Genomic DNA, 23,305 nt, shown 5'->3' on the forward strand with positions numbered 1-23,305 from the left:
TCATTCAAAAATTGGAAGAAGGATCCAACAGAAGAAAATATGATAAAGCATAAGCACTGGCAAGTTAAATGTAAGACATTGATAAGACAGGCTAAGAGAGAATTTGAAAAGAAGTTGGCCGTAGAGGCAAAAACTCACAGTAAAATCTTTTTAAAATATATCCAAAGCAGAAAGCCTGTGAGGGAGTCAGTTGGACCATTAAATGATCGAGGGGTTAAAGGGGCACTTAGAGAAGATAAGGCCATTGCAGAAAGATTAAACGCTTTCTTTGCTTCAGTGTTTACTGAAGAGGCTGTTGGGGAGATACCTGTTCCGGAGAAGGTTTCCATGGGTAATGATTCAGATGGCCTGATTGACAAACTGAAGAGTAGAAAATCACCTGGAGTGGATGGTATACACCCCAGGATTCTGAAGGAACTCAAAAATGAAATTTCAGATCTATTAGTTAAAATTTGTAACCTATCATTAAAATCATATATTGTACCTGAAGACTGGAGGATAGCTAATGTAACCCCAATATTTAAAAAGGGATCCAGGGGCGATCCAGGAAACTACAGACCAGTTAGCCTGAGTTCAGTGCCAGTAAAAATAGTGGAAAGTGTTCTAAAGATCAAAATCACAGAAAGACATGGTATAATGGAACAAAGTCAGCATGGCTTTACCCATGGCAAGACTTGCCTCAAAAATCTGCTTCACTTTTATGAAGGGGTTAATAAACATGTAAATAAAGGTGAACCGGTGGATGTAGGGTATATGGATTGTCAGAAGGCATTTGACAAAGTTCCTCATGAGAGGCTTCTAAGAAAAGTAAAAAGTCATGGGATAGGTGGAGATGTCCTTTTGTGGATTACAAACTGGCTAAAAGACAGGAAACAGAGAACAGGATTAAATGGACAATTTTCTCAGTGGAGGGGGGATGGGCAGTGGAGTGCCTCAAGGATCTGTACTAGGACCTGTGCTTTTCAATATATTTGTAAATGATCTGCAAAGGAATATGACAAGTGAGGTAATCACATTTGCAGATGATACAAAATTATTCAAAGTAGTTAAATCACAAGCAGATTGTTATAAATTGTAGGAGACTGGAAAACTGGGCATTCAAATGGGAGATAAATTTAATGTGGATAAGTGCAAGGTAATGCATATAGGGAAAAATAACCCATGCTGTAATTACATGATGTTAGGTTCCATATTAGGAGTTACCGCCCAGGAAAGAGATCTAGGTGTCATAGTGGATAACACATTAAAATCGGTTTAGTGTGCTGCGGCAGTCAAAAAAAGCAAACAGAATGTTAGGAATTATTATGAAGTGAATAGTAAATCCTTTTGAAAATGATCTCCATTTTGTTTAAGATCAGAATGTCTTAAAAGTATAATTTGATTTTAACACTTGAAAATATTGGGGACTATTTTCAATGGTATTTTCCATTGAATTACTAGCAGGAAGTCCTCCTTTAAAATTTCCCCAGCCTTCTGAGGATTCTGGGAGTGGGGTTAGGACAGTGCGGAGAAGGTAAGCACCGGGATTTCAATTTTAAATCTCTGTATCTGCTTTTCACTGCTTTACCCTGCATATGTGGTAAATATGCAGGGTAAATGCTCTCCATGGCATCAGCCTGCCCCAGATTTTAAAAAAGAAATTCCATGTGGAGTTTCCCTTTGAAAATAGACTTGTAGGCCCACAGGTACTTTCTGTGGGGGAGGCTGAAAATTGGCCTCCCCAAACATAAGTAAAAAGAATTCAGTTCTAAAATCTCCCTTAGTGCAGAGCATTTACATCAATCCAGGCTAAAATGAATCCACTAAAATGTGCAGTGAAAAGAAAGCATATTTCTAAGGGATAACACACAGGATCCAATATGTGTAACCATCCATATTCCAATCATTTGCTTTTGCTACTGCACTACCAACACATAAAAGGATGTTAAATAACGTTACATACAAAGATTGACAAGGTTGGAAAATCTCAGTTATTTCATTTATGGAATATTTGTAATCTTTGCCCTTTTTTAGAAAGAAAAGGTATAGTTGTGGTAGTCTACAAATTTATTACATCACATTTAGACTACTGCAATGCTTTATATGCAGCTTTGTCCATATATCAGCTTCAAAGACTTCAAATACTACAGAATATGACTGCTCGCCTTCTTACTAGAAAGAAAGCATGGAACCATTTTATAACTGTGCAGTGAGTCAAAGAATCCAATTCGAAATCACTTTCGTGGATTATAAATCATTAATTAACTTGGCCTCCGATTATCCTAGTTTCCAAATACAGGTGTATGTTCCTGGGAGAACTGTATGTTTATCACAGCACTCTTTGGTGAAAGTTCCAGTTATAGTTAGGTTAATGGAAACTTATAAGAAAGTCTTTTCTTATAGAGGACCATTTTATTGGAATTTAATTCTCTAGGTGCTTAAATCTATAGTCATTGTGTTACCTGCTGAGACTGGTGGATCAGCGGGCTATATATTGTATGTATAAATAAATACATTAATTAATTGATACATAGATCTTTTCAGGAAACTGTATCTGGCTGTTCTCTGCCTCTTTAAGTTAAATCCTATATTTATTCTATAATGTTTCAGTATATAATAGTATTTGCATATTTTAACATATTTACCTCAATTTATACTGCATTTCATTTATCCAGTACTGTTATATGCTATTTTTTTTAAATGTTAATGATTTATCGTCCTACTGGTTGATCAAGAAAAGCATTCTTTTATTTGGATGTGCATAGCTGCAGCATAAAACAAGAATTTATACTAATAATGTAAACCACAAAATTTACTAAATTTTACACCAACTAAACTAACATATCTATGGAGTAACTACGTCTTCACCTGTACATACAACTATAATGCTGAATTTCATATCATCATCACTAAATAGGCAAAAAAATCTGCCAGAAGATTGACCGTAGAGGCCAAGTCCTTTTCACTGTTTCTAACATGAGATAGGGATCTGCCAAAACCTTATTGCTGTCCTGAAATTCAAGCCCTGAATGCAGCATAAACATTCTCTTGTGTGAGTTGACACCCCAGTCCATTAAAGAGCAGGATGCATTTCATGCATGTGTATTAAAATTGTACTGTTGAACAGGCCTGTCCCAGCCATCAAAGCCAACAACTAGTCACTTGGTGAACAACCAGTCACAGATCTCACAGTCGGATTGCAGCTGGATCTCATAGCCGGATCATTACTTGGTAGTCATGCCTGTCCAGCCTGTTGTATGTCCCAAGGTGTGGCCACTTTTGCCATAGCCCACACTTTTCCCAAACACCTCACTTGTCCAAAACAAGTATGCTGCAGCCATACATACCGGTAAATCTCAAACTTTCTAACACATTGTTACTGTTAAAAACATCCAGACTCACTTCTGACAGGCCATTACATCTTTGGGTCACTCTTTACAATACGATGGTCTGAAATTATAGCGCCATCAATGGAACACATGAACCTATGCATCTATTTGTTTAGCTTCTTTCTCATTCCTTCAACAGCCCTAGGCAACATTTCTCCTCGTCATACTCTCTGAGGGATGATATAGCAGCAGATAATGTAAACTGCTGGGAATAAGCCTGCAATCAAGATGCAATCTCTCAATTTTTTGGAAGAGCTCCACACTGTCTGTCAATGTAATATTGCTTTCTCCAAGTGGAGGATCACTGCCCACGGGGAGTTTATGTTTTTTCCTTTTGCAGTGGCATTATTGTTCCCACTGAAATCCACACTCTTTTTTGCGCCCAGTGTATGTTTAACTGGGGTAAAGCAGGGGATGACGGTGGAGTGGGGATTGAACAGAGGAAGGGACAGCATAGTACCTGTCGAGGCTTTGGAAACTCTAAGAAAGCCTTTTCCTGGAATTTAATTCCCCAGGAATTTATAGCTATAGTTGATTTGAATGTTTTCAGGAAACTGTACATGGCTGTTCTCTGCCACTTTTAGTTAAATACTTTATTTATTCTACAATGTTCCAGTATCTAATATTGCTAGGATATTTTAAGGTGTTTACCTTAATTTGTACTGCATTTCATTTATTTAGTACTACAGTATGGTTTTTTTTTTATTGTTAGACAATTTAATATAATGCTGTATTTAACATTTGCACGCCACTCTGCATTCTTTGTGGGAGGGGCATTATAGAAAATTGAAAATAAATAAAGGGTGCTTCACATCCCTTAAACCTTTTCTAAAGTATCTCAAAGATATTAAGGTGATCTCATGCAAATGTTTTAAATAATAATCATACTTCTCCCCAGCTGCCAGAGTTCCACTGTGGACAGGGTCCAAAGTCACAGTGCCTTGACTCAGATGGCTTTGTTGCCTCATCACAATAGCCGGCATGTCTTCCTTTCTCATCTTGACACGCTACAGCACGACGCTGGAATCCACTAGCACAGGTGCTCGAGCACTGGAGAAATATACAAGTAAATTCAAGTATTACTCATGGAAATACAAAGTGATGTATGCCAGTATCTCCCAAGTATTTGGCCTGGCCTAGTAGTGAGAGGAAGACTTGCACATGGCTTTTAATCAATGGTCATTTTCTAAATAAAAAAAAAAGATGCTGGCAGCTTTCCCTTCTGCTTTTTCTCAATGAGGAAAAAGGAAAAAAATTTCAAAAGGTTTCAGGTTGGCGACCTCGCATGACCTGGCAGAAAACCACCACAACTACTTTCAATCATTCTCAATTCTATTTTTTAAAACTTGGCATTTACTTAGTTTTACTGGGTGTGTGTTCTGTCTGGTCAGTTTAACTTGAGATCAAAACAGAAAGCAGTAAGACATATGCACATAGTTATTTTGTAAATTTCAGTTCGTTTTGCTTACTGTTCCCCATGGTCCTGTTCGCCATTGATTTCCTCTAGGAAGGCTCCACTGATCTCCATTAACTTGTGGGTTATAGCTCTTGTTTATTTGAGGATTTTCTGGTTGTGGAACATGGGCTATGTCATCATCTTTTTTAGGGACTTGGTGAATTGTAAGGAGACAGGGTGACATGTTGCACTCTTGCTCTTCGGAAGGACGGCCTTCAGGATCACAGGAATCCTCATCTATTTGTTGACGGTAGTTGATACAGACAACTTGTCGTGTTACCCTTCCATTACCACAAGAGACAGGGCACTAACCAAAAATTAACCAAAAAATTTATGACAGAATAATAGAACAAAAAATATATGGGCATACATCAAGATAAATGGATATTTCTAAAGTTACTTACAGGTGACCAATCTCCAACTTGCCATTCTCCACATTCAACGAAACAAATTGAAACTTCAGCAGGTCTGGGGAGGTGTGAACAAAATGATTCATCTGCAACTCCACCCTGAACATCCCTACAGCTCACATAGCGAGCACGATTACCTTTACCACAAGATACAGAGCACTACAATAGAAACAAAAGATAAAATCTTACTTTCTTCAAGCTGTGAATATGTCTATGCCATATATGCCATATTCTGAGCCATTTACCTGGGAAAATACAGATTTACTCAGATAAACTAGTCTGTCTGAAAATTGTCCCCCTGACTGGGCTAAAAGGACACATGGACTTCCTTCGAGTGCATTCTTTTAGCCCAGTTAAAAAGTGGCATTTCTGTGGGCATGTTTAGATCGGGGGAGCACAACAGCACACACAAATTCAGTTTTCAAATGTGCGTGTGCTATTTTGCCCCCACTTGGCTACCTGAACATATCACATATGCAAAGCAGGCAGACACTTTTAGCATCTGAAATTTGTGGCTGCTGATTTTCAGAGCAAAACAATGCAAGTAGTTTCCCTTTGAACACTGGCTGCAATGTATGTGGGTAAAAATACCCACATGCACTGTAAAGAATGCCGGCTTTAAGACAATTCTAAATGTGATCTCTCTCATTTCCTCACATTCGTGAAATCCTCTCTTATCCTTTATACATCTAGTCTAACAACTACCTTTACAAATTTTATAAGAGGGTTCTGATAAGGATAAGCAGAGCAACTCCAAAATTTGCTGTGATTCACAGTGGGAGTGGCTCTCTGGGAAGAAAATTTTAAAAATGTCCATTATAAGTCATTCTGCAGAAACTAAATAAAAACATGGAAGCAGATATTCAGCCGCCGTGCCTCGGCTAGTTAACTTATCCGGCCAACTCAGCCCATATCTTAAAGTTAGCTGAATAAGTTTATCCAGTTAACTTTAGAACAGCCCTATGGGCCACCCAGATTTAACCGGCTAAGTTATTCAACTAACTGTGACTTTATTATTTACGTTTTTATTCTGTTCGGATCCATTAGAGTTCTGGGCAGATTATAACATCTCACACACATAAATAATATTAAATGAAGAAATCACAATACAGTCAATGATATAATAAAATCAGCATTTCACATGCATAAACAATAAAACAGTAAAAAAATACATTAAAAATATTTCATGTACAACTCTCACAAACAATGAACAATACTAACAATGGTAAGCAAACACAGAGGGGCCTAGTGTTCATATATATATATGTGTGTGTGTGTGTATGTGTGTGTGTGTGTATGTGTATGTGTGTGTGTGTGTGTGTGTGTGTGTGTGTGTAGTCTGAATATCTGAGTTAGCCAGATAACTTATCTGGCTAAGGCCTAGATTTATCAATCTGCTGTAAATATCACATGTGATAGAAAAAGGGGTGTATTTTATGGTAATAGCCTAATTATTACAATGTGCACAGTGCTCATTTCACCACTGAGAGAGAGAGAGAGAGAGAGAGAGAAGCTACAAGGCCCTTCTAGTAGTTTATTTATTTATTTATTTATTTATTTATTTATTGTTTTTAAGCTACTATAGGAGGCCCACCTAGTAACTCGAGGTGAGGTTTAGGTAGTAGTGTATGAGTTAGGGGCGTACGAACAGAACAGTACACTCTTGTGAAGATTTGATGTCCTTCGGAGAGAGGAAATTCACACAATGATGAGATTTGTACAATGTTCTCTCAACCTAGCTTGATGGACTCTCTACCTGGGTAACATCAAGCTGGGTTGAGAGAACACTGTACAAATCTCATCTTTGTGTGAGTTTCCTCACTCCGAAGGACATCAAATCTTCACAAGAGTGTAATGTTCTGTCCGTACATCTCACTCTGCATGTAAAAGTGGCCCCTAAACCCTACACTACTCCCTAAACCTCACTTTGAGTTACTAGGTGAGCTTCCTATAGTAGCATAAATAGCTACTTAATATGGTACCACCCCTGGAGGCTCTCTCTCTCCCTCTCTCTCACACATATGTAAAAACGCCATAATATGATTTGATAAATGACCTTGTTAGTTTGCTCCTCTCCAAAACATCCTTGCCCTGCCTGCCAGTCACTTACCCCTAGATTCATTAAGCCACAATGTTTTTCACAGAATGATTCCCACTATTGTGGGGGAAGGGGTGATGCTGCAATAGTGGGGCCCCTCCCCCCCCAAAAACATCAAGATTCAATGGCGCATTGTTTGTGTCACAACCAAACACCTTGACACAAAAGACCATGGCGAGCAGCCCTTTAACGCGATGGCAGCACCAACCTCATGGGATTGCCAGTGTCTTAAAGGGCCGCTGGTCACCCAAAAAATAAACCATGGCCAAATGGGGAGACTGAAAGGGGGTCATTGCTGACCCACGTTTCAACCATGGGCTGCTAGTTGAGGCAGCCCCGACTCCTCCAAAATAAAAATAAAGTTTAAAATATGTGTGCGGCAGCAGCCCCCCTTCCCTCTGCCCCCTGATAGATGGATCCCCTGGCCCCCCATAGACAGATCTCCCTCACCCGCCCCCAGGCCCCCCCCCAATAGTGGCAGCCCCAACCCCTGTTAGACAAGCCCACTTCCCTGCCTTTGGCCCTCTATAGACAGATCCCCCCTCCCTCCAGCCTTCCTCTAGAGACCCCCCTTACCTTATCATGGGTCCTGTATCAGGGACAGGTGAACCCTCACACCTGTCCCAGTCAGTGCCATTTTCCAAAATGGCCCCGACCTCATCTTGCTCTAGCCATATGACAGGTAAGATCCATGGATCAAACTCAAGTCACTATTGGGGGGGGGGGGGGGGGGGAGTGGAGATCTGGCTATCCAAGGGCCAAGTGGTGGGGGAGGTGGATAATGTCCCGAGGCCATATGGAATTCATTCTATAATATTAAGGGGAAACAGAAACATGACAGCAGAAAAATACCATAATTAATTTAGTTTTAGGATTCCCATCATTTCCTTAGAGATTCCCTGTATTTATCTCATGCTTTCTTGAATCCAGATACTGTTTTTGTGTTTACCACCTCCACTGGGAGATTGTTTCATGCATCCTCTGAATGGAATGAATTCATACGAGGCAAGTACAAGGAGAAGCAGTTAAATAGGCAGGAGACTTATAAAAAGTGTGAAATCCAGAGTTTTAAAGAATCAACATACCGTATTTTTCGCTCCATAAGACGCACCTGACCATAAGACGCACCTAGGATTCAGAGGGGGAAAATTTAAAAAAAAAAAATTGTGCTAAACCGGCTCTGCGTCTGGGCGTCTTATGGAGCAAATTAGGGGAGTGCATAGTTTTTTTTTTTTCTCCCCATTTTGTTTTCGGGTCTGGGGAGGGCCATTTCGGTCCACTCCCCAGATCAGAAAATTTTTCTTTCTGTGGGAACCCCCAAACCCCCATCCCAACCCTTTAAATTAACAACCTCCACCCCCCTGACCCCCCCAAGACCTGCCGAATTAATTTCCTGCAACCCCCCACCCTCCTGACCCCCCCAAGACCTGCCAAACGTCCCTGGTGGTCCAGCGGGGGTCCAGGAGCGGTCCGGGAACGATCTCCTGGGCGTGAGCCGTCGGCTGCCAGTAAACAAAATGGCGCCGACGGCCCTATGCCCTCACTATGTCACTGAGACCGACCGCTGCTATTGGTCGGTCTCAGTGACATAGTGAGGGCATAGGGCCGTCGGCGCCATTTTGTTTACTGGCAGCCGACGGTCGGCGCCATTTTGTTTACTGGCAGCCGACGGCTCACGCCCAGGAGATCGTTCCCGGACCGCTCCTGGACCCCCGCTGGACCACCAGGGACGTTTGGCAGGTCTTGGGGGGGTCAGGAGGGTGGGGGGTTGCAGGAAATTAATTCGGCAGGTCTTGGGGGAGTCGGGGGGGGGGGGGGTGTTTGTTAGATTTTTGTTTGGTTTTTTTTTTATATTCGCTCCATAAGACGCACATACATTTTCCCCCCACCTTTGGGGAAAAAAAAGTGCGTCTTATGGAGCGAAAAATACGGTAGGTAGCTCAGTCCGTAGGCAGCCATCTTGGCAGGGTGACATCATTCCAAGCCCCCACTATGATATTTATTTATTTTTGGTGGTCAAATTTAGGGATTGGGCCTACTGGCTGTGGAAGTGTTTTTCTTCTTACTTGTTCTGAATAAAGCCAGATAAGGTTCAATTTATCTGAGTACATATACTTGGATAACCTAATGACTGCTCTGAGGCAATCTTAAACTTATCTAGATAACTAAGCTGGAGAATCCTGAATATCAGTGTTATCTGGCTAACTTATCCAGATTTGTGGGACTGCCCTTAAGTTATCCGTATAAATTTTATCTGGCTAATCACTTAGCCAGATAACCTGGGGACATTCAGACTGATGGGACACTTAAATCCCAATTTAGTTGGACAAAGCACTTTGAATATGGACCTCATTATTGCTATATATTTCTATATTGCATATGTTTTATTATATACAAGCCGTAAAGCCCGTTAAAACGGGCTACATCCCTCTGTCTCTCACCTCCCCCTCATTCTCTCTCCCCTCACTCTTCACCACCCCCCTCCCCCACCCACTCCTCTCCACCCTCCCTCTCCTCTCACTCAGTCCCCCCTCTCCCTCACTCCCTCCCACTCAGTCCCCCCTCTCCCTCCCTCCCACTCACTCAGTCCCCCTCTCCCTCCCTCCCTTCCACTCACTCAGTCCCCCTCTCCCTCCCTCCCTCCCTTCACCCACCTCCATTTCCTCCCGGCGCCGTAAGCGCGACTTCCCGCAACCCTCACCCGGCTCCACTAACTCCTCCCGCTCCTGCCGGCAGATCTCGGGGGGGGGAGCGCGGGAGTGACACCCCCCCCCCCGAGATCTGCCGGCAGATCTCGGTGGGGGGGGCGCGGGAGTGACACCCCCCCCCCCCCGAGATCTGCCGGCAGATCTGGGGAGGAGAAGCAGCGGCACCGCGCGCGCGGCGCAGCTGCTTCTCCTCCCGCTCCTGCGGCCCCACCGCCATTTTTTTTTTCTGATCTACATCCTTGCCCGCACATGCGCAGTAGAGCTGCGCTCTACTGCGCATTTGCGGGCCGTCGGTCACAGGCCATTTATAAGGTAGATTAGTAATGTATCGTTCTCAAACATGTACATTATTTTATCATTACTAAGATTTCTGATGCTACTAGTTCCTCAAATTAATGTTGACAATCTTGCAAGATAATCATGTGCATTATTATACAAAAGCATTTGATGCAAATGAAGCTGATTGACACTATTTCAACGTCATGCAGTACTGGATAAAGATCATAAAAACTGGAAAGAACCAGAAATTTTAACTCTGGTCATTAATCAAAGTATACCCTTCTCTCAGCTGTAAAAAATCTACACATGCAATGGACAGGGAAACAGATTCCAAATTACCCGATTCACATCTACTAATGTTTAAATATTAAATAAACTTGATTTGATCTGATAATTATAACTGTCGCCTACCTTTTTATCTAAAGCTCAAGACATGGTACAATTTTAGTAGCATAACAAATAATCATCAATTAAAACAAAGAAAATCTTCATACTATTTCTTTTTAATTCCTGAGATGAAACATGTTTAGAATTTATGAAAAATTCTCTTACCATTATGGTGGATCAACTATGATGAATATAATACATAGCAGAAATCTGACCTTAGCAAATATTTGCATAAAGAAATATACAGAGTCTGCAAAGTAGAATACAAAGAACCTATCTTTCACTCACAGAAAAACTTAATATGGAGCCAATATTCAAAAAAATGCTGAGCTCCAAAATTTAGGCTTCTGATTCTGTTTTCAACCTATTGTCATTTGAATTTAGGGAATTAACAAAACTTTAGGTCCCTAAAATTTAGGGTCCTGGATTTAGGCCTGCTATTCATTTACCTATATTTAGGACCCTAAATTAGGAGCCTCGTTCTGAAAATCAGTGCTAAGCTCCTAACTTTGTTTCCCCACCATATCTCCACCCCCGTAGCTACCCACGTTTTTTAATCCTAATTTAGAAGTCTAATGAAACTAGGATCCTAAATTCAAGGACTCAGACCTAGTAAATTTTTGAAAGGAGCCCAACTCCAAAAGTTAGGAGCCATAATGTTGTCTCAAAAAAAAAATTATAGAGAAAAAGATGTTCATCATCAGTGAGAGGAATAAAGCTCAAACTGCTTAATCCTTTACAACTTCCCATGCTGTTTTGCACCTGGCTGAGTCCACCAGAAACAGGATTAATTGAATGTACAAAGCAACAACTTACTGGTGTCCATGATCCATATCGCCACTGAGATATTTTTCCCCTGTGAATGATGGGAACAGATGTATTTATTACAACAGCGGCTTCTGAGCATGAAGGCAGCTCACAATCCTGTGTAAACAGTTATAGAATAAATCAGAATTAAAGGCTAAAAGGCACATTGTTATAGAGCTATAATATTTTTTTATTGTAATCTGATAGAGTTTTATTTTTTTTCTTGATCCCAAATAAAATGTTTGCAAAATGGCATGCCGAGATTTATTTCCACTAATTTGCAAACAAGGTCATTATCTGTTCAGCCTGCTTTATATTCATGGGAATTTATAGAAAAACACTTGTGGGAATCCTGTCTGTCTTTTTCCCTATTGCATGTAAGTAACTTACTACATGCAATACCCACATGCAGGATTTTACATACTACACAGCTCAAGTAGTAACAAAATATAGATAAAATACAATATACATTTTACATAACTGGCAAAGCATTTTAGCTTCCAACATTCAGGTCGATACTGTAAGACCGCGGGAGAGCGGACGAACGCCCGCTCTCCCGGCGCGCGCACCGGCCCCTCGCCGGTGCGGGCGATTCAGTATTTAAATGAGGTGACGCGGGAAAAACGGGGAAAAGGAGGCGCTAGGGACACTAGCGCGTCCCTAGCGCCTCCTTTTTGTCAGGAGCGGCGGCTGTCAGCAGGTTTGACAGCCGACGCTCAATTTTGCCGGCGTCGGTTCTCGAGCCCGCTGACAGCCACGGGCTCGGAAACCGGACGCCGGCAAAATTGAGCGTCCGGTTTTCGGCCCGACAGCTGTGGGCCGAATTCAAATTTTTTTATTTTTTTTTACTTTTTTTTACTTTTGGGGACCTCCGACTTAATATCGCCATGATATTAAGTCGGAGGGTGCACAGAAAAGCAGTTTTTACTGCTTTTCTGTGCACTTTCCTGGCGCCGGAAGAAATTAGCGCCGACCCAAAGGTCGGCGCTAATTTCTTAGAGTAAAATGTGCGGCTTGGCTGCACATTTTACTTACTGGATCCCGCGCGCATACCTAATAGGGCCATCAACATGCATTTGCATGTTGAGGGCGCTATTAGGTGCCACGGGTGGGCCGCGTGTTTTCCTCCCCTTACTGAATAAGGGGTAAGGGAAAACACGCGTCCAGAGCAGGCTGACAGTGCGCTCCGACGGAGCACACTTTACTGTATCGACCTGATTGTTTTATTAGGAAATCCTTCTTAGCATTCTTAGCATTGGGAAATTACTAAACATTCCTGCAAAACTGTTCAGAATTCTTCATGAAAAATTATTTCTGCACATCATGCATCATAAAATATATCCAGTTGATATGTTACTGAAAATTTGGATATTAATGCACCCATGTTTCAACTCCCTCCCAAAACAGAAGTTTTGTCGGAAATGTTGTCACTCACTTGTCTGTCTCTAGGTCGAGAAGCAGCATTACATTCCTTGACATCCACAATAGTACTGTACATTCCCAGGACACATCTAACAACACGCATTTGATTCCCATGTCCACAAGTCACAGTGCACTGTGAAAAGTATAGACGCTATCAGCAAGTGCGTACAAAGACATTGAAGCATGCAAGATAGTTCCAAGTGAATCGGTGAACGGGAGGGTTTGAAGGAGCTTATAATTCCAAATGTTCTACACAGTAACATAAAAGAAGACATTCGAAAAAGATCAACTGACCCATCCAGTCTGTACTGTTATCCCTGTCCATGTGCCAAGGATATACCCTAGCTGCCAGCCATACAGTGTGGCTGCCTCTAAGAGATATCATTCCTATCTGGGACTTCCTCCTTTGTCCTCTACCCTCTTGGGTAGATAAGCATGAAGATCCCCTATTTAATTTATACCCAGCACCTCTCCCTTCCCGTGTCTAAGCAAAAAGCTTTCTAATAATCTAAACAGATATCAATACCAGCATGGCTGAGTCAGAACATCTAGTCCCCTTGGATACCTGCGTAGCCTACCAGACTAACCTGGCTATGTGAACACCTGCATTTTTGCAGTCTACTTAGTTCTATTATAGCAAAATAAAAAAATGCAGACATCTGATTTAAAAAATATTGTGAAAAGTGAGAAAAAAGAGAAAACAGGTAACTTTTTCTTATCTTTTAGGGAGAAGCCATGATGGGCTGCATGGCTCTTTAATTCTATCACAGGAGCATCAGGACCCACGTTGGGTTCTGGGTGTTCTTGCGGTAGATTCACTTTTTAAAAAAGGAGTAGATAAAATGACATGGCTGACAAATTTCTAAGTCAACTGTGTTATTTTAGTTACATAGGATTAGGTATGCATGAGCTGCTTTGCATGGATTTATAAAATTCATGCATGCAAATGCCATGCAAAGCCACTCATTGTAATAGGTGTGAATTTCAGGCCTAAAATATTCACAATATTCCACTGAGATACAAACCATATTCCATTGAGATACAAACCACTGAGATATTCCACTGAGATATTCCACTGAGATACAAACAATATTCCATTGAGATACAAACCACTGAGATACAAACCATCCTGAGAAGAATGAAACCTTCGTCTCATCCTGCTGACCACATCCCCACCAAACTACTCCTATCTATTCCTGACTCAATAGCCACATCATTAACAAACATCATCAACTGCTCTCTAGCCCAAGGATCCTTCCCAGATGATCTCAAAATGGCCTCAATCTCACCACTCCTAAAGAAACCCAACCTTGACCCGAAGGACCCCAACAACTTCCGACCCATAGCTAACCTCCCATTCATCGCCAAGATCATGGAAAAACTAGTCAACTCTCAACTGTCAAACTACATCGAAGACAATAATCTCTTCTTCGCCCCACAACACGGATTCCGAAAAAACCGAGGCACAGAATCTCTCCTTATCTCTTTGACAGACCATCTCCTACTGGGCCTCGACAAAGGAAACTCATTCCTTTTGATCTTGCTAGACTTATCCGCAGCGTTCGACACGGTCAACCACGCTATCCTCCTAAACCAGTTGTCATCCATAGGAATCAGAGGCACCATCCTTTCCTGGTTTAAAACCTCTCTCAACAATAGAGGTTACAAAGTCAAACTCCAAAACAAGGAATCCTCAAGATTTGACTCTACCATAGGAGTCCCACAAGGTTCTTCATTATCTCCGACTCTATTCAATATTTACCTTCTTCCTCTATGCCAACTTCTCACCGACCTCAATCTAAAGTTTTTTCTATACGCAGACGATATCCAAATCATCATCCCTATCAAAGACACATACTCTAATACTCTTGACTACTGGGAATCATGCCACCAAAAAATCAAACAACTACTCAACAGTTTACACCTCATCTTAAATTCCTCCAAGACTGAGATCCTTCTTATCTCGCCTGAAAACAACACCAACAACAGTACTCTTCCCACCAATCTTCCTACCACACAAACTAGAGACCTAGGAGTGATAATAGATAACCGGCTAAACTTCAAGGCACACATCAACAAAACAACCAAAGACTGTTTCTATAAACTCCAGGTCCTGAAAAGGATAAGACCTCTTTTCCACGCTCAAGACTTCAGAACGATCATCCAAGCAGTCATATTTTCGAAACTGGACTACTGCAACTCCCTATTGCTAGGTCTACCTTCATCATACTCCAAACCACTACAGATGGTTCAAAATTCAGCTGCCCGTATTCTGACAGGCGCAAGGAAAAGAGACCACATTTCACCCATCCTGAAAGAGCTTCATTGGTTACCCGTATACTTCCGCATCATGTATAAAGCCTTAACTATCACCTATAAAACGATACATCAACTCACCACTCTCGATCTCCAATTCCCTCTCCAAGTACATAATTCCACTAGACCTGCCAGAGATGCATATAGAGGTTCCCTCCTGGTTCCCCCAGCGAAAACGACCAAACACATCACCGTAAGAGATCGTGCCACCTCCACAGCTGGCCCTCTACTGTGGAATTCCATTCCTACAGACCTCAGACAGGAGCCCCGCCTCCCAAATTTTAGGAAAAAACTTAAGACTTGGTTATTCAAGCAAGCCTTTCCGGACACAACTCAATGACACAATCCAATAACTCCTAAATCACCTTGCCGTTTGTTTATAACATTTATTTTGTATACTACATTTAAATTGTATATTGTTTAACCATTTCTATCCTCTTTTCTATTTTTCCTACTCCAAGTTTGGCCACCTTTGTTAAATGTAACTGTACCTTCTGTCACCACAGTTCTAGTTCTATGTTCTTAAGTTCTATGTATTTTATTGCACCCCCATTCTATGTAAACCAGCAAGATATGTTTTCATGATTGCCGGTATATAAAAACTCTAAATAAATAAATAAAATAAATATTGTGATATCGCTGAGATAGTAGAGGTAAGAAGTCATTTGCAACAAAATAGGAAATACAGGTGATATTACCTATTTTGTTGCATTTTGGGAAAAACAAAAGTTTGTGCTGCCCTCCACAGTGAAGACATTTTGTGATGCTTTTATCATCATTTTTTGGGGGTTTTAAAAAAAATTCAAGCTTAAAAACAGAACAACCCAGAACCCACCTCCAACCCTTCCCATTTATTCAAAAACGGAGTCCCCCCACCAGCGGACTCCCCCAGAGCACACCACAAATACCTGATGGTCTAGTGGGGAGCACGGGAGTGCCATCGTGCTCCTGGGCAAGCAGCAGCCCTCATTGAAAATGGTGCCGGCTGTCCTTTGTGACAGGGGCTACTGGTGTCATTGGGCAACCCCCGTCACAAGTTAAAGGCAAAGGGCTGCCGGTGCCATTTTGAATGAAGGCAGCAGCCGACCTGGGCATGAGAGGTCACACTCTGTGTTTGTGGTGAGTCCTGGGGGGGGGGGGGCGGGGGATCCGCTGGAGGAGGGGGGGGGCTCTTTTTGAATTTTTTTTTTTTTTACTGAAATGGTGCAACAAATTTGAAAAAAATGATCTGGGGTGAACCTGAAATGGCCCACCCTCAGAACGAAAACAAAAGCGCAACAAATTTTTTCAAGGCTCTCACCCATTAAGCGATAGGGCTATACTGTGCATTATAGCATTTATTGTGCAATATATGCTGTTTAACGGATATTGTAGCCCTATTGCAGCTTGATGAATCTCCTATAAGTTAGAACTTAACCGGCTAAGGGGCACTGAATATTAAGTTCCAAGTTTTTTCCTGCTTGATTTTTTAAAGGTGCATGAGGAATTGGAGAAGTACATAAGAACGGCCTTTGATTTATTGTGCTATCTACTGTTGAGGAGAACTATTTCTTGTACTTTTTATTACTTTTTTGTACCTGCTGGACTTTTTTTTTTTTTTTTTTTTTAACTTAAGTAAATATTTTTTCCGTATGGAACAGAGTGTTTCGGTTTTTTATTTTGGATGGAGTTTTTGCATCTTGTTCAACTGTGAAATCTTCTTGGAGGCCCCGCAGGAGAGTTTCCTGCCCTCAATCCACAGTGCTCAAGTTTTCTCCCACTGTGGGTGAGCGATACAGTCCTCATCAGGGAAAGTGTTCCCGCAGGGGGGAGTTAAAAGTAGTAAAATAAAAATTTTAAAAACCCACCAATCAAAAGTACAGTTAAATGTTATTTTTGGAAAGTAAAAAGCTGAGTAAGTGGAAGTTGTGCTGTTGATGTTTTTCACTGTGTATTTTTGTGTGTGGCCCAGTCAGAAACGGCGTTAATCCTGCTCACTGCTGTTTAATGAGAGGATTCTGAAATTAAGGTATCCAACAGGCATCCAGCTACCAGAACATATGCCCTTAAAAGGTTCCATCCTCCTCCTCTAGAATTCAGTCCTTGGTATAGAATTTGTCTCATAATGAGGCAATTTATGTTGTATTGTTTTTCCCTAATAATGTAGCAGCTAAAAGAATGTTTACAAGTTATTACTGGATGCCACACAGGACATAACTTCTAATACCAACAGCTGAAAACCGATTTAAAAGGACTAATGCATACCAGTTTAATTCTCTGAAGAGCCCAGGTGCCTGCCAAATACAGCAGCAGCACCAAATACAGCTTCCAGCTTCATACATCAGCTTCTCTAGCTGGGACAGGCCAGCATGGGAGTGAAATAGAAACCAGATATATTTCACGGCAGGACACCAGTACAGCTAGGATTCACAACCCCCTAAACCCCAAACAGCATTTTAGCTGCTGTGTACCAGCCTTTTAAAATCATGGGTTCACAGTTCATTTCTGGATTAATTATTCTCAAGTACCTGGCTTCACAACAAAAATTTCTAAAGTAGTCTTTCAACCACTACATTCTTAAATTGTAGAAAAAGGAGTCACAAGTCATAGTTCAGTGCAAATACTAAAACAAAACCTCTGAGAGGATATTTCAGTTTGAGGGTAGGGCATATTAAGTGGATAACATGGACGCCTGCTTTATTATAAGAACCTGAGATCATTGTGAAGCTCTTTTTGTCCACAACCTAGTCAAACATACAATTCTGTATTTATATACGAAACACAACGTATCATCAGTCCTCTAGATTGCATTAAGTCAATTTCATTTAAAATATTTTTATGCTATTTTAGGTGGTTTTACTTCAACTTGATTCCTTATTTCCTAACGTATACAGGTGTTATTTTAATTTAATTTAACACAGTTACCCTTCCTTTAAGTCTGATGTTTCAATTTATATTTCATCATTTTATATGTTGGTGTATTAATGTCACATTAGTTTTAAGTTGTTTTACTTTTGTAAGTTATTTATTTTGTAAGTCACATTGTTAATGTTCACTTGTTTTAATTATGTCTATATAATTTTTCAATTTGTATTTATCGTAGCCCCTGAGGCAGCCACTCAATAAGTGGTGAAACTCGGCCAGAGTCGGGCAATTTTAATACGTCTCCACCAAAATAAAGCATTTTAAAGGATATCCGGCATCTATTTCTTTTGGTTCTACCTTCTCACTCCCATTGCCAGTCCGAACATGCCAGCAGAGAGGAGGTACAACGATGCCTTATGTGCTACCCAATGTGTAATTAAATGCACTTTCAGACTTCTCAAAAGTCACTTTCGCTGTTTGGACAAGATGGGTGGCAGAGATAGTGCTGCTCTGCTGTGTATTCCATAATCTTGCTGTATGACACGAAGTACCAATGGAGATACGTCCAGATCTCCCCCCAGATCCACCATGTCAACCTGCACGATGCCAGGAGAGCATGCTGAGGGGCAGCCAGCTTCAGCAAAATGCTACTTTGCCTGATAGGCCTCACATTCAACTTCCCCTTTCATGGCAGGTAGCTCAGAAGCATGTTTGCTATTCTTCTCCGCACTACTATCTTTCGTTCTCACACTGCTACCATCTGTAAGTCACTGTGTTACAGAAAACACGTATGTCTACTCACCATTTGTCTTCACAATCGAGCAGGCATTAATTGCTGAGCGCTCCTTAAACCAGTACAGAAAAGCAGAAAAAACTGCTTTTCTGTACTGCCTCCTACTTAATATCGTTCTGATATTAAGTAGGAGGAAAAACAAAATTAAATAAAGTTAAAAAATAGAAAAAAAAACCCCACTAGCAGTCGGGTGCAGGAAACAGACGCTCAAATGACAAGCATCTGTTTCCTGAACCCCTGGCTATGTGGCTGTGCGGCGTTTAGGAAAACCGACGCCAATCGGGTTCTCATTAGCAAGGAGGTGCTAGAGTTGCTTGCGCATCCCTAGCACCTCCTTATTAACATGACCCCCTAATTTAAATATTGCAAGGCGCCCCCCCTTGGGGGCGCCGGGGGCACGTTAAGAAAGCAGGCGCTGACTGTTCAGCGCCCGCTTTCTGCGCATATTTATTGCATCAGCCCCTTTGTGTCATATGCATGTGACTGTTTTGTATTGAATAAGAAAACTGAACTCTATATTGAATTTGAAAACTCTTCAAATAAGGCCTAATTTAAATTGAAAAAGAAATTACATTTTATAATATTTCATTAAAGCAGCAGTACTATAGAGTGTCTCCAAAAATCCCTTTTTCTTTTGCTTGGCTCTTCTGCTTCTTTGCTTCTTCCTCTTTTGTTCTCATTTGTACCCTTCTGTTCACAGTCCTAAAAAATGTGTTCCTTTTATTAAAGTCTACAGTTATGGAAATTTTCCAGACATTAGCCTGAACACTATGGGGCTCTGCTAAGGACCTGTTGCACTTGGAGGTGGACCCTTGTCCTGGAGCAGAGTGGTACAGCTCCCTGGTAGAGACCAGGAAGCACCTGCCCCCAGGGGGCAGAGAACAGGAGGAGACAGAGGCTAGGATGAGCTTCACTACTGGAAGCCCATGGCCCCCCCAGGTGGAGCCCATAGGGACCTGGGCCGCTTGGACTTAGGTGGGTCTCGCAGGGTCTCCCAGAGAGGTAATAGACAGGCGTGCCCACGAGCAACAAGGAAGCGCAGTCAGTCACTAGGCTGTAGGCCTGGAGGATCAGGAAAGGCCAGTACAGCGTAGGCGATGACGAGGCAAGGGACAAAGACAGAATCAGGAGACGTGGTCAATGGCAGCAGGGGTCAGGTTCCGAGGATCAGTCCGAGGAGTAGTCAACAAAGGGGGGATCAGATACCAGGAATCAGTCCGAGAGTAGTCAACAAAGCAGGGGTCAGGTTCCAGAGGTCAGATGAGGTCACAAGGCAGGCAGAGGTCAAGAACCAGGCAGCGAGCAGAATGGTCAAGGAGCAGGCAGAGGGTCAGTACCAGAGAGTCAGTCCAAAAGTACTACCTGGGGAGACAGGACAGACAGACGCTGGAACAGGACACTGGAACAGGAGGACACTGGACAAGGCTGGAACAGTAGGACGCTGGAACAAGACTGGAACAAGACTGTGAATGCAGAGGCAAACTAGTACACTTACAGTGCCGACCCGATTACCAAGGCAAAGAAGTGCAGGCAGGAACTTCCTTATGTAGTACATTCAATCAGGATGTGCTGCGGAGCTAGGACCCGCCCCTGGCCCTACAAGAGGCTGGGCGGTCCGCGCGCACGTAGGGCAACACCACTGAGGACGCTGAACTCCGACTTGAGGCCTGGTGTGCAGTGGAAGGCCTGGTGACCATCGCTGCAGGACGCCGAGGCCTGGAGGAGCTAGTGGCTGCCGCTGGGGAGGCCAACCTGTGACTTGCAGAGGAACTAGCGAGGTGAGCAGGCCCATGCGCAGGCTGAGCACGGACGGGGTGTGCACAACAGGACCAACACATAAGTACTTTAATTTACCCACTTTCATAGTGATGGGAGTAGCTAAATAGATGGTGCTTTTAAAAGCTTTAAACTCGGTTATCTGTTGAGCAATAAACTAAAAAATCCAAATGAACATATGAGATTGTAATGTTTTTGTGTGTTTTATCTGAAAATAACATTGATGATTTTGTTTTCTTTTTGCTAGTATTGCTGCTTTAAATATAATTTGCTGCTTTTAATACAGTATCAGGTCCCAATTTGTAAAACATTTGCAATGTATAAATTACCAACTATTTGGAAATATTCATCTAACAGCAATTTTTCTCATGATGCAAAAAAAAAAAAAAAAATAGGATGGCCTGGGACATATTGAATTCTGTCCCATGGAGATTTCTTCCTGCACATATTTTTTTACACACTACTGAAATTTACAGAATGCAGCCTTCGTGAATTGAATGGATGAGGGTGATGTTTTTCTACTCACTGATTCCCAAGCTCCAACTTGCCAAGATGCACATTCTTGAAGCTCACATGACTTTACTGATTCTGGCTTGGTGTTGGAATCACAAAAGTTATCTCCCAGCTTGTCATCATTTAGTTGGCAAGTCACATGTCGATGCCTGGTGCCTTTCCCACATGTCACAAGACACTAGAGATGCAATACAATAATCCATTAATCAACTAATCAAAGTGTAAAGTCATTTATGTGCAATATCTATTTTTCTTTTGACCACACAAGCCAGGGTGTGTTTCATTTCAACAAACCTAGAGCTGAAAAACTATAGCTCAAAGTAACAAAACAGGATACCCTGTTTGCAAAATTATTTTTTTCAACATCATATTTTATTGAAAATACCATCCGATATCCGAAACATGAAAAACAGCCAGCAGAGAATTCTGAAGGCAATTGCTCCTTTAGAAGGCACTTGCTTATGTAAAATCTTTCTCACTGTATCCATGTTAATAATTTTAAAAGAAAACAATAATCATATCAATGTGAACTAAGCATTTAACATTTAACTTACAACCTTGAAGTATTGTACATTTGTGTAAATAAAATGAAGTAAACTAATAAACCAAGTCCTGATCCTTTCCTGTAGCAGAAAATATATTATCTCAAGGATTACAGCAGCACGTGTCTGTCTTTGGCAGAAAGATGATGGACGAATTTACACTAAGGATCCCAGAAATATGTGTAGCCCTTCTCAGGGCAAGCAAAGGCAGTGGTTTTATATCCAAGTCAAGGACCTTGCTTTTCCAAAGGGCAAAATCTGGAGCAAAAATTGGTTTCTAAAATTCACAAACCTTAAAACGTGATATTACCAAATAAGATATCACAGCATGATATATCTGTTGATGGTAATCCACATTTTTTTTTAAGAAAAAGGTAAGAGAGCAATTTTCAAGGCCTTTTATCCAGGTAAACAGCGATTTTCTCAGGTAAACCGGTTCTCTGAAAATCCCTTTCCCTTAGTCTGGCAGAAAGTACACGTGGTGGGTCCACAGGGCGCATGGATTTAATTGGATTAAAAGGGCAAGATTTGGGTGGGTTTGCAAAAGAAAACATGTAGACTATACATTCAAATCCATACGCATCCTCCTAGCAGCCAAAAAAGAGCTAAAAATTACTCAACTCCCAATTAGCTCACCCTCAAAAATCGAAACAGGCCTATTCAAATCAGACCACCTGCAAATCCTTCTAATCTACGCACCCCCAGGCCTGCTGGACTCCAATGCATCACCCATACTAGAATTAACAGCAACTCACTTAAATCTGGATCGTCCTGCCATAATATTGGGAGATTTTAATTTACACGTCGACGACCCCATTCGCTCAACCAATTGCGAATCTTTCCTAACCGCCATGTCGGCTTTAGGCTTCAAACAGATCATAAACAAACCTACCCACAGAGCAGGCCACACCCTGGACCTCATATTTGTTAACTCAAGCATCTCACACTCAACTCCACCCACATGCATACCAATCCCGTGGTCTGACCATACTCTAATATCTTCGGCCTTTTCGTTGGAACAAACAAGCAAAAAATGTGTCACACTTCCAGAATTTATATACAGGAAATCCTGCACATCAGAGGAATTACACAATCATCTGGTCCCAGAACTCCCACTCATAGACATCACCTCAGCCAACTCAGCCCTTCACTCTTGGTCCAAGATAACAGAAACAGCAGCAAACAAACTCTGTCCACTGGCAACAAAAAAACTCAAACAGAACACTGCCAAAAGACAACCTTGGTTTAACGAAGAACTTCAAAAACACAAACACTCCCTCCGACAGAAGGAAAGCAAATGGCGGAAAACACCAACACCGACCACCCTCTCCGCTTACAAACTCGCACTACACCAATACAAAAACGCCACATTAAAAACAAAAAGGGACTTCTTTGCACAGAAGATCCACCATATTATTTTTGATTCCAAAGCCCTATTTGCTTATGTATCTAACTTAACACAAGCCATTACTCAGGACATCCCTGCCAACCTAGCACAAGAGAAAGCTGAGGAATTGGCCCTCTTCTTTAGCAACAAAATCTCCAACCTGATAACACAGCTGAGACCCAACTCTTCAGAACCATCC

At 41.7% G+C, this 23,305-nt stretch overlaps 1 protein-coding gene across 1 annotated transcript in view; it reads right to left on the bottom strand.

Annotated features, from left to right (window-relative positions):
* Positions 1-23,305, bottom strand: part of ADAMTS20 (ADAM metallopeptidase with thrombospondin type 1 motif 20) — a gene marked incomplete at its 5' end in the record, with an annotated part of 339,654 nt that overhangs the window by 173,965 nt on the left and 142,384 nt on the right. The window contains 6 exon segments of the mRNA XM_029617296.1: positions 4,257-4,418; positions 4,838-5,131; positions 5,229-5,393; positions 11,523-11,630; positions 12,949-13,068; positions 21,191-21,355. Of these exon segments, the coding sequence (XP_029473156.1) occupies positions 4,257-4,418; positions 4,838-5,131; positions 5,229-5,393; positions 11,523-11,630; positions 12,949-13,068; positions 21,191-21,355 (1,014 nt within the window).

Source organism: Rhinatrema bivittatum, chromosome 9 (genome assembly GCF_901001135.1).
Source record: "Rhinatrema bivittatum chromosome 9, aRhiBiv1.1, whole genome shotgun sequence".
In the NCBI taxonomy this organism is placed as follows: Eukaryota; Metazoa; Chordata; class Amphibia; order Gymnophiona; family Rhinatrematidae; genus Rhinatrema; species Rhinatrema bivittatum.